Genomic DNA, 12,370 nt, shown 5'->3' on the forward strand with positions numbered 1-12,370 from the left:
TAAAGATTGGTATTATATAATGGCAAAATGGATCCATTTACCAGGAATCTATAACACATATAACTGTTATATAAGTATAACATTAGCACTCTCAAACATATAAAACAAATATTAACAGAAGTTAAGAAACAAATACACAGCAGCACAATAATTATAGACTTCAAGGCCTCATTCTCAATCATAAATATAAAAAAATCAGATAGATTAGTAAGAAAATAAAAACCTTAAACGTTACACACCAATTAGACCTAAGAGACATATACAGAACGTTCCAGTTAAACGCAGCAGAATACATAATATTCTCAATCACACACAGAGCATTCTGTTCGGACGCATAACAAGTCTTAATAAATTTAAGGAGACTGAAATCATACAGTGTATATTTTCTGACCAAAATGGAATGAAACTAGAAATCAGAAGCAGAAGTAAAACTGTAAATCCAAAAAATATGGAAATTAAACCCACTCAAACATATTCTTGCTCAAGGATCAGATAATTTCATTTTGTTAAGATGTCAACATGCACAGCCACATAGAAATTCAATGTAATATCAGAATCTTCATGGTACTTTTTTTTTGCAGAAATATATTTAAGATTCTCAAATTCTTTTAGGAGCTATAACTAGCAAAACACCCTTTAAAAAGAATAACAAAGAGGTATTACACTTCCTGGTTTTATAACACATTACCCAAAGCTATAAAGATACAAATAATGTGGTATTAGCACAAAGAAAAATAAATGGATGATAAAACAAAATAGAGAGCTCAAAATTAAGCACGTGTGCACGTAATCAATGACCTTATATAAGATTGCTATGGCCACACAATGGGGAAGAAAATAGTTTTTTTACCAAATGATGTTGAAACTGAGTATTTACATGAAAAAAATAAAGTTGAGCCCTTCCGTTACATGCACCATATAAAAACAGTATTTAAAATGGATGAAATACTTGAACATAAAAATATAACAAACTTCCTAGATAAATATATGGGGGAAAATATGACATTGGACTTGGCATTAATTTCTCGTTACAAAAGACAAAGAATTTGATGTCATTTTCTTAGATATGAAATCAAATGCATAAGGAAAAAATAATAGAGAAATGGGACTACATCAGACTTCAAAATTTCTGCACATCAAAGGAAAAATTTAGTGGGGTGAAAATGCTGCCTAAGAAATGGGTGAAATATTTGAAAATCACATATTTGATAGGAGTTAATTTTCACAATATATAAACAATGTCTAAAACTCAACAATAAAAAGCGAGTAGCTTAAGAAATGGACAAATAATTGAACTGGCATCTCTCCAAAGAAGATACATAAATGGCTTATAAGCATTTGAAAGGATGCTCAAGATTACTAACTTTTAGACCAATGCAAAGTAAAAATCACAGTAAAATACTACCTCAAACCCATTAGGAGAGCCATTAAGAAATGTAACCACCCCCCCCAAAAATAACTGTTACGGACATGGAAAATTGAGAGGCCTTTTGAGCCACTGGTAGGCAAAAATGATGCAGCTACTGTAAAAAACATACTATGAAGGTTTCTCAAAAAATTAAAAACGGAATTACTATATAATCCAGCAAACATGGAAAATCCTATTTGATACTGTTCTTTGCAGTTATTTTTTGGGGTATGACACCCAAAGCACAGAAACAAAAGCAAACATAAATAAGTGGGACTGCATCAAACTGAAATTTTTCTGCACAGCAAAGAAAATAAAACAAGGAAACTTACAGGATGAAAAAAAATATTTGCAAGCCATGCATCTGATAAGAAGTTAATATCCAGAATATATAAGAAATTCATACAAATCAAAGGCAAAAACAATAATAAGAATGATAATAAGAACTAAACTGAAAAACAGACTGAATGGATAGATATTTTTCCAGTGAAGACAAAGAGCGAACAGGTATGAGAAAAGGACCTCAACATCACCAGTCATCAGGCAGGTGCAAACCAAAACGATGATAAAATATCACTTCACATTTGTTAGAATGGCTATTATCAAGTGACACGTATATTTTTTGGGTGATGGATACCCTAAAAGCACTGACTTCACCACCATGCAATCTATCTGTATAACAAGGTTGCACTTACATCCCACAAATGTATACAAAAAGAATAGGGCTGGGTATGGTGGCTCATGCCTGTAATCCCAGCATTTTGGGAATCTGAGGTAAGAGGACTGCTTGAGCAAAGGAGTTCAAGGCCAGCCCTGGCAACACAGTGAGACTCCTTCTCTGTCAAAAAAAAAAAAAAAAAAGAAATTTTAAGCATAAAAACATTTTTAAAAAGAGATAACAAGTGTTGACAAGTGTGTGATGAAAACAATCTTGTACATTGTTGGTGTGTTGTAAATTGGTAGAGTCATTATAAAAACCAGTATGGACATTCTTTAAAAAATAAAATTAGGCCAAGCACGGTGGCTCACACCTGTAATACTAGCACTTTGGGAGGCTGAGGCGGGCGGATCACGAGGTCAGGAGTTTGAGACCAGCCTGGCCAACATGGTGAAACCCTGTCTCTACTAAAAATACAAAAATTAGCTGGGCGTGGTGACGGGCGCCTGTAATCCAAGCTACTCAGGAAGCTAAGGCAGCAGAATCGTTTGAACCTGGGAGGCGGAGGTTGCAATGAGCTGAGATCGTGCCACTGCACTCCAGCCTGGGTGACAGGGTGAGACTCCATCTCAAAAATAAATAATATTTTTATATTTATATTATATTTATATTATTTATAAATTTTATATATTCATAAATAATTTATTTATATTATTTATAAAATAAATAAATTAAATTTAAAAAATTCCACATAATCCAGCAATCCCACTTCTGTGTATGTAACCAAAGGAAATAAAATCACTATTTCTAATATTTGCATCTCCATGTTCATTTCACAATTGCCAAGACATGAAAACAAGAAAACATGAAGACATGTTTGTGGACACTGACTGGATAAAGAAAATATGGCATATATACACAATACAGTATTATTCAGCCATAAAAAAATCATGAAATGCTGCCAACATTTCAACGACATGGATGGACCTGGAAGACATTATACTAAGTGAAATAAGCCAGACACAGAAAGAAAAATAATGCACGGTCTCACCTCTATGTGTAATCTACAAAGGATGAACTCATAGACACAGAGAGTACAAAGCTGGCTGACCCAGTCTAGAAGTAGGGAAAATGGGAAGATGTTCAATGAGTGCATACTGCCAGTCATGAAATGAGCAAGTTTTGAGGATCTAATGCATAGCATCATGGCTATAGCTAAATCGTAATGCTCTATATTGGGGTACCCAGTCTTTTGGCTTCCCTGGGCCACACTGGAAGAAGAATTGTCCTGGGCCACGCATAAAATACACTAACGCTAATCATAGCTGATTAGCTTTCAAAAATCTCATGTTTTAAGAAAAATTTGTGTTTGGCCACATTCAAAGCCATCCTGGGATGCATGCAGCCAGCAGGACACAAGTTGGACGAACATGCTCCATATGCTTACATTTTAATAAGACAGCAAACCTTCAGTGTTCCCACTACAAAAGAAAACGCTGCATGGTGGCTCATGCCTGTAATTCCAGCACTTTGGGAGGCCAAGGAGGGTGGGTCACATGAGGCCAGAAGTTTGAGACCAGCCTGTAATTCCAGCTACTTGGGAGGCTGAGGCACAAGAATCACTTGAACCTGGGAGGCAGAGGTTGCAGTGAGCCGAGATCCCGCCACTGCGCTCCAGCCTGGGCGACAGAGCGAGACTCGTCTCAAAAAAGAAAAAAAAAACAAAAAACCAAATAACTCTGTGAGGTAACAGATGCATTCATTAACTGTATTAATCATTTCACAATGTTTACACATACAATATCATTACATTTTACATAATAAATAGTTATATACTTTTAATTTGTAGAAAGTAACCACACGGTCCACACATGTATATGTGTGGGTATATTTGTGTGTATATGTGTACACATCTCAACTAGTACAATTGAAGACGCTGGGAAAATAAAGTTTAAATTACCAATTTTAGTTCACACTAAAAATATAAAATGTAGAAATAAAATAATATGAGATTTTCTTATATTTAGGGAGATGCTTAGCATTATAAAAAAATTACTGAATAGGAATTTCTGTAGAATTACATTTGAAAATTCTGTAAGGGGCTGGGCACGGTGGCTCACGCCTGTCATTCCAGCACTTTGGGAGACCGAGGCGGGTGGATCACCTGAGGTCAGGTGTTCTAGACCAATCTGGCCAACATGGTGAAACCCTGTCTCTACTAAAATACAAAGGTAGCTGGGTGTGGTGGTGCACACCTGTAATCCCAGCTACTTGGGTGGCTTAGGTGGGAGAGTCGCTTGAACCCAGAAGGCAGAGGTTGCAGTGAGCCAAGATGGCGCCATGCACTCCAGCCTGGGTGACAGAGTGAACCTCCGTCGCAAAACAAACAAACAAACAAATTTATTTAAAAAAAAAAAAGAAAGAAACTTCCATAAGAAATCATAAAGCGGAAAACATACCACATCTGTTTGTGGTGTTACTGGGATTTTGGAACCAAATATGGTTAACACTAATACTCTCACACATTTCAGACATAATGCAAACAATGACAACAACAAAAACCCAAACCAAACCAAAACAAACAAAACAAAAACCTTAAAAAAAAAGTTTAAAGGCCGGGCGTGGTGGCTCATGCCCGTAATCCCACCACTTTGGGAGGCTGAGGTGGGTGGATCACCTGAGGTCGGGAGTTCAAGACCAGCCTCAACAACTTGGAGAAACCCCATCTCTACTAAAAATACAAAATTAGCTGGGCGTGGTGGCACATGTAATCCCAGCTACTTGGGAGGCTGAGGCAGGAGAATCACTTGAACCCAGGAGGCGGAGGTCATGGTGAGCCAAGATTGTGCCATTGCACTCCAGCCTGGGAAACAAGAGCAAAACTCTCTCTCTCAAAAGAAAAGAAAAAAATAGTTTAACATAGAGTTCCTCAAAAATACACATATATTCCTGTGGCCCCTGAGACAATGAAAGCGCAGTCAGATAATAAAGTCTGTTATAAGCCATGAAGAGGACTTTGGCTCTCACTGTAACCTCAAAGGAAGGTTACTTTTTAGAGAATTTAGGAGCATTAGACAGAAGATGCCTCTATGTGAGAGCAAGAAAAAACAACCATGCTCCTCAAAATCAGCTCCATTGAAGCAGAGCCTCTCAAATAACTTTTGAAGCCCGTCTTCCCCCTTGGCTTTTGGAGCTTTCACCTGTGGCATGTGTTTCATTCATCCAACCTACCTGAAGGTTTAGCTATGGTCTCATGTCTCTTCACATTCCAGGGCTCCTGTCTTTGCTCCAGACAGCTAATCAGTTCTGGCTTAGAAACAGTCAGACCTGTTTTATTAGAAAAAAGTAATGTGATGCTTGTTGGGATTCTCCAATTACCAAGCTAGTGTTGTGCTCTGTAGAGAAGACAGAATATTATAGATGATTCTAGAAAATTAATAATAAGGCCGGGCGCATTGGCTCACGCCTGTAATCCCAACATTTTGGGAGGCCGAAGCGGGCAGATCATGAGGTCAGGAGATCGAGACCATCCTGGCCAACATGGTGAAACCCCATCTCTATAAAAATACAAAAACTAGCAAAGTGTGGTGGCACGTGCCTGTAATCCCAGCTACTTGGGAGATTTAGGGAGGAGAATCGCTTGAACCCAGGAGGCAGAGATTGCAGTGAGCCAAGATCGCGCCACTGCACTCCAGCCTGGCAACAGAGTGAGACTCTATCTCAAAAAAGAAAAGAAAAGAAAAGAAAATTAATAACAAAATAATATTTCCAAACAAAGTTTAGAATATTTTATATTTTTGGGTGTTTAGCTTCCCTACCCAATACTACTTAATCAAAAATTGGTGGTAGAAGTTGGATTTTAAAGTCTGGTCAATAATATTTTATAAAGGAATTTTTATAATGGAATTCCAAGAATTACCACTAAAGGCTGGGTATGGTAGTTCACACTAGTAATCCCAACACTTTGGGAGGCCAAGGAGGGTGGATCACTTGATGTCAGGAGTTTGAGACCAGCCTGGCCAACATAGTGAAACCTCCTCTTTACTAAAAATACAAAAATTAGCTGGGTGTGGTGGTGGGTACCTGTAGTCCCAGATACTCAGGAGGCTAAAACAGGAGAATCACTTGAACCCAGGACGTGGAGGTTGCAGTGAGCTGGACTGTACCACTGCACTCAAGCCTGGGCAACAGAGCTAGACTCTGTCTCAAAACAAACAAACAAACAAACAAACAAAAAGAATTACCACTAAACTAGAGTGAAAAATGCCCATCACCTCAAGGCAGAAGAAAGTTAATGTAAACATAAAACTTCTTGAAAATTTTCTTCTCTATCCCAACAAATTCCCAAGTTTTCCTTGAAAGCAGAGATCTAAAACTCATTTACACAAAGCAGAAATCCCCATCAAGCGTCCTACAGAGGAAAAAAGTAAAATCTTTAGTGTGAAATAGGAATTGTGTATTGAAGTTCTTCTCACCCAGAGAGACCAGGTTTCTGTAGTTCTCTAGCGTCACTTTCCTATACAAATTCTGCTGAGCAGGTTTCAGAAACTCCCACTCCTCCAAAGAGAATTCTATGGTCACATCCCTGAATGTCAACAGCTCCTGAAAAACAAAACAAAACAAAACATAGTGACCAACTGTGAATAGGCAGTTCTTGACTCCATGTGAAAAGAGAATTGCTGTGACTTATATCAGTTGCTGGAATTATTCAATAGGTATTTTTAACAAAAATAGTCTCTGATGTATTCTCTAACACTGAGGAAAGAAAATAGAATCCACGTGGCCAGGTTCGGTGGCTCACGCCTGTAATCCCATCACTTTGGGAGGCCGAGGCAGGCAGATTACCTGAGGTCAGGAATTCCAGACCAGCCTGGCCAACATGGTGAAACGCTGTCTCTACTAGAAATACAAAAATTAGCTGGGTGTGGTGGTGCATGCCTGTAATCCCAGTTACTCAGGAGGCTGAGGGAGGAGAATTGCTTGAACTTGGGAGGCAGAGGTTACAGTGAGCCGAGATCATGACACTGCACTCCTGCCTGGGCTACAAACCAAAAGGAAAATAGAATCCACAAAACCAATGTAGATACTTTTCTAAATAATCAGTATAAAATTAAGGGCATCAACACAGGCATACACAGTTTGAGTTTTATGTCTGCAGATTACAGAGTAAGTTGTAAATATTACTCATACAGAGAAGTCATGATGGTTTAGAAGGTATCTGTCAAATTTTAATGTACACAACAATGAACTACAGATCTAGTTAAAATGCAGTCTGATTCAGGTGATCTCAGGTGAAGCCTGAGTTTCTGAATTTCCCTTTTTTTTTTTTTTTTGAGACGGAGTCTCGCTCTGTCGCCCAGGCTGGAGTGCAGTGGCTGGATCTCAGCTCACTGCAAGTTCCGCTTCCCACGTTTACACCATTCTCCTGCCTCAGCCTCCCGAGTAGCTGGGACTACAGGTGCCCGCCACCTCGCCCAGCTAATTTTTTGTATTTTTTTAGTAGAGACGGGGTTTCACCGTGTTAGCCAGGATGGTCTCGATCTCCTGACCTCGTGATCCGCCTGTCTTGGCCTCCCAAAGTGCTGGGATTACAGGCTTGAGCCACCGCGCTCGGCCGAGTTTCTGAATTTCTAACAAGCTAGCCAGTGATACTAATGCGTCCGAATCAAGAATATTTTGTCAAACAGAGCAAGTGGTTGAGCCCCAGTTTATCGACTAGTAAACAAAGATAAGCCTTCATTTTCCAAAGCAAGCTTTAAGCAAAGAGAATCTAAAAAGAAAGGGGAGTTTGCAGATTAAATGTGATGGTTTATGTACAGTAAATCTCCCAAAGTACTTATGAATAATAAAGACAAAAATAATTAACTTTATAGTTTAAAAAAACCTGTCACAGACAGCCTTAACTTAGTGATTGAAATTAACATGAACTGGGCTGGGCATGGTGGCTCACGCCTGTAATCCCAGCACTTTGGGAGGCTGAGGTGGGCAGATCACGAGGTCAAGAGATCGAGGCCATCCTGGCTAACACGGTGAAACCCCATCTCTACTAAAAATACAAAAAATTAGCTGGGCATGGTGGCACGCACCTGTAATCCCAGCTACTCGGGAGGCAGAGGCAGGAGAATTGCTTGAACGTGGGAGGCGGAGGTTGCAGTGAGCTGACATTGCGCCACTGCACTCAAACCTGGGTGACAAAGTGAGACTGCGTCTCAAAAAAAAAAAGAAGAAATTAACATGAACTACAACAGAACAAATTGATGTGCAGTATCAACACACATGGGTGGACACATCATCAGAGCTATGATATTACGGGCAACAAAAAGTAAATTATAATCTTAATCTAAGCATAAAGAAACACCTTTATGCAAAGTTCAAGCTACAGATATCTCCCAGGTTTTCTAACCTCTAATAATGTATTTGAATAGTCTTTCCTCAGCATTTTAGAGAGCAAGTCTTATCTAACTATTCTCTTTTCCAGAACCTTCTGAGTTATTCTGGGCAATTAGTGCCATCCTCTTTAAATGTGCATTTTAAAAATCCTGTTTCTGCATAGAGTTGATGGAACATCCAGATGGAACCTAAACAATACACATTCCCCCTTCACTAATATCTGAGGACCCTACACGATCCCTAAGAGAGATCTTAGGTATCTACACCTTTCCACATTGATGTGACACAAAGAAAACTTTATTTATTTATTTATTTATTTATTTATTTATTTATTTATTTATTTTTGAGACAGAGTCACTCTGTCGCCCAGGTTGGAGTCCAGTGAGTTGTGTGATCCCGGCTCACTGCAACCTCGCCTCCTGGGTTCAGGCGATTCTGCCTTAGCCTTCCAAGTAGCTGGGACCACAGGCACATGCCACCACACCTGGTTCACCTGGTTAATTTTTTGGATTTTTAGTAGATACAGGGTTTCGCCATGTTGCCCCAGCTATTCTCAAACTCCTGGCCTCAAGCGATCCTCCCGCCTCAGCCTCCCAAAGTCCTGGGATTACAGGCATGAGCCACCGTGCCCAGTCACAAAGAACATTTTTATTCTTGCAGGTCATACACTTGATGGTGAGAACTGGTCATGGTATGTAAGAAGCCTAGATAGAAAGAATAAAGGAGAAGGCTCTGTTATATAAAACAGAAGAAGCCTCTCACACAATTGCAGCAGGTCAGAGGATAAGATCTGGAAATTCTCAAGGACCACACTTTGAAGGGTGGGGCTCTAAGATGTTGATGCTGACCTGCCATGATGCAGAAAATGTTTCCTATGGGCTTTCTGTACATTCTCAATCCGAAGTCAGGCCCTGTCTCATGAGTCCCAGAAGCCAGTGCTTATATGTAGTTTCTAGTGACATCAACCTGGCTGTACATTATCGGGTGTTATAGCATGCTGTGCAAAACCAGAGGAGAGATCCTGTCATGGAGATTCCTTTAACGCATTAGAAATGATATGTCAACCAAAAAAAAAAAAAATGAGGTCAAATTAATATAAGTAGAGAGTTCATACGTGCCACATTTGAGAACAGCAAGAACAGCAACCCGGAAGCATAGATTCAAGTTGGCTTGAATATACACTTTGAATAGCAGCAGTGAGAAGCGGATTTTTTTTTTTTTTGGAGACAGTCTCACTTTGTCACCCATGCTGGAGTGCAGTGGCATGATCTCGGCTCACTGCAAACTGAATCCTTGGTTCAAGCCATTCTCCTGCCTCAGTCTCCTGAGTGGCTGGGATTACGGGCATGCCCGGCTAATTTTTTTTTGTATTTTTAGTAAAGGCGGGGTTTCGCCATGTTGGCCAGGCTGATCTCGAACTCCTGACCTCAAGTGATCCACCCACCTCAGCCTCCCAAAGTGCCTGGATTACAGGCGTGAGCCACCGTGCCCAGCCAAGAGGTAGATTTTTAAAGGTAAAAAAGGGGAACAGAAAGTGGGCTGATACAAAGTTCTTCATCAAGGATTCTCATGAGTTTACAGGAATAACATTGATTAGTGATTGGCTATATAGGGTTAAGCTGGAAGGTGTGGGCTATAGTGTCCTGTGTGACATTATTAGATTAATTTACAGCTATGTGTGGCAGGAACAAGCAGTTTCAAGAGATGAATACATTGCTCAAAGGAGACGTAGGACATAATTCTGGATTCATTTTAATGTCTCTCTGGGCCCGATAACTAACAGAACTTGCATCCCTCAGATAAAAGCTCTTTTACCTTCTCAAATCCCAGGGTCTGGATTCAAATCTGGGGTTTCCGATTTAGGTTTCAGAGGTGTGGGAAAGCAGCAGGTGCCCTCTGCACATTCGCAGGCATTTGTGCAGGAGCAGGAAAAGAACATTGTAAATTCTTAGGTCTATTCAGTGCGTATGTGTAACCCTGACAGGGTTTCTAGGCCCTAATTGTCTCTGAATTCATTTCAGATCTGAAGATGCCAGGGACATTGAAAGAGGTGGAATGGCTGATTGCTGCCCTGTAAAGTTATTTTTGTAGAAATCTGATCTGACTGCTCTACAAGGGACTATAGAACACAAATAGGCAGAGAGACCATTTTGCCTGCAAATTTGGGGTCTGCACAATTGTGGGTTGTGACTGGAAGCCCAAGAGGGAAAGACCTTCTATGTTTATATCATACCTGGTCTTTTCCGACAGTGTTTTGAAAATGTAATTAAAACCACAATCATCTCCAACCCTAGAAAAATTCTCCACAGTGGCAGAAGAGAAAGCAAAAACTGTATGATTACACAATTAAGCCAGAGCGTGACATTAATTGCAGGCAATTTGCTAAGAGATTGCAAAGACAGAAAGAACATTGTCATAATTAGATCTCAAGAAGAAGACGTGACAGCACTCACTTGTCATAGTTTATCCTAAATCCACCTGGGAATTGGAGAGGTCAGTTGATTATATTCTATAAAAGATAAACTTCCCACATCTTCATGACAGGAGGTAGTTTTGCAACTTGGAGTGAAATTCAGGTACCTGGTGAAGGTAGGATTTTACTCCTCTATAGAAACTGTGGTGCCAGGTGCGGTGGCTCAATACTGTAATTCCAGCACTTTGGGAGGCCGAGGTGGGCAGATCACCTGAGATCAGGAGTTCGAGACAAGCCTGGCCAACGTGATGAAACCCCGTCTCCACTAAAAATACAAAAAATTAGCCAGACGTTGTGGCGGGCGCCTATAGTCCCACTTACTTGGGAGGCTGAGGCAGGACAATCGCTTGAACCTGGGAGGTGGAGGTTGCGGTGAGCTGAGATCATGCCATTGCACTCCAGCCTGGGTGACAGAGGGAGGCTCCGTCTCAAAAAAAAGAAAAAAGAAACTGTGGAAGAGGGATCTATGTTCTTGGCTATTTATATATTAAATCAATGGCTCCTGACTCAGAGTGCTGGGCCATGGTGCTCCTGCCCGTGAAGTTTAGGCTACAGCCTGCAGCCCACACACACCTTCACTGCTACATCTGCACTCCAGCACCATGCCACAGAGCAGAGCCCTGGGCTGCAGGAGGAGGCACTCCTGGTTAGAAGTATATTTTCACAATAATGGAAATGAAAGTGGTGTTCCAGCCTAAGTTTCTGGTTTTTTTTTTTTTTTTTGAGACAGAGTCTCGCTCTGTTGCCCAGGCAAAAGTGCAGTGACATGATCTCGGCTCACTGCAACCTCCACCTGCCGGGTTCAAGCGATTCTCCTCCCTCAGCCTCTCGAGTAGCTGGGACTGCAGGTGCCCGCCACCACGCCTGGCTAATTATTTGTATTTTTAGTAGAGACAGGGTTTTGTCATGTTGGTCAGACTAGTTTCAAACTCCTGACCTCAAGTGATCCTCCTGCCTTGGCCTCCCAAAGTGCTGGGATTACAGGCATGAGCCACCACACCCAGCCTTTTTTTCTTAATTTTTGTATTTTTAGTAGAGACGGAGTCTCACTATGTTGGCCAGGCTGGTCTTGAACTCCTGACCTCAGGTGATCCTCCCACCTCAGATTCCCAAAGCGCTGGGATTACAGGCGTGAGCCACTGCACCCGGCCGAAAAAATACTGTTTAATTTAAATGGATGCAGTTTGCCTACACAAGCGTACATATAACTATGCCAACCGTTCTTAAAAAACAAATAGAAACCAAGGTACAGGGCATCCTCTAAGCTGGTCTCGTTATTGCAGCATAAGCACTTCGGCCTCCATATATTAGTAATTACCTTGGATCATCAGTTTTCTACCGAAAATACCTATTGTTTTTCTCTCTCCAGATACTGAAGAGATACCCTTCAGTATCTGTGACCCTTTAGCTTTCTGGATTGCTGAATTAAATCCTATCCTTT

General features: G+C 40.6%; 1 protein-coding gene across 1 annotated transcript in view; it reads right to left on the minus strand.

The window, feature by feature from the left end:
- Positions 1–12,370, minus strand: part of LOC105551020 (zinc finger protein 682-like) — a 37,133-nt gene that overhangs the window by 15,468 nt on the left and 9,295 nt on the right. Inside the window, 2 exon segments of the mRNA XM_011996144.1 lie at positions 5,298–5,393; positions 6,542–6,668. Of these exon segments, the coding sequence (XP_011851534.1) occupies positions 5,298–5,393; positions 6,542–6,668 (223 nt within the window).

This window comes from Mandrillus leucophaeus, unplaced genomic scaffold, assembly GCF_000951045.1.
Source record: "Mandrillus leucophaeus isolate KB7577 unplaced genomic scaffold, Mleu.le_1.0 Scaffold1139, whole genome shotgun sequence".
NCBI lineage: Eukaryota > Metazoa > Chordata > Mammalia > Primates > Cercopithecidae > Mandrillus > Mandrillus leucophaeus.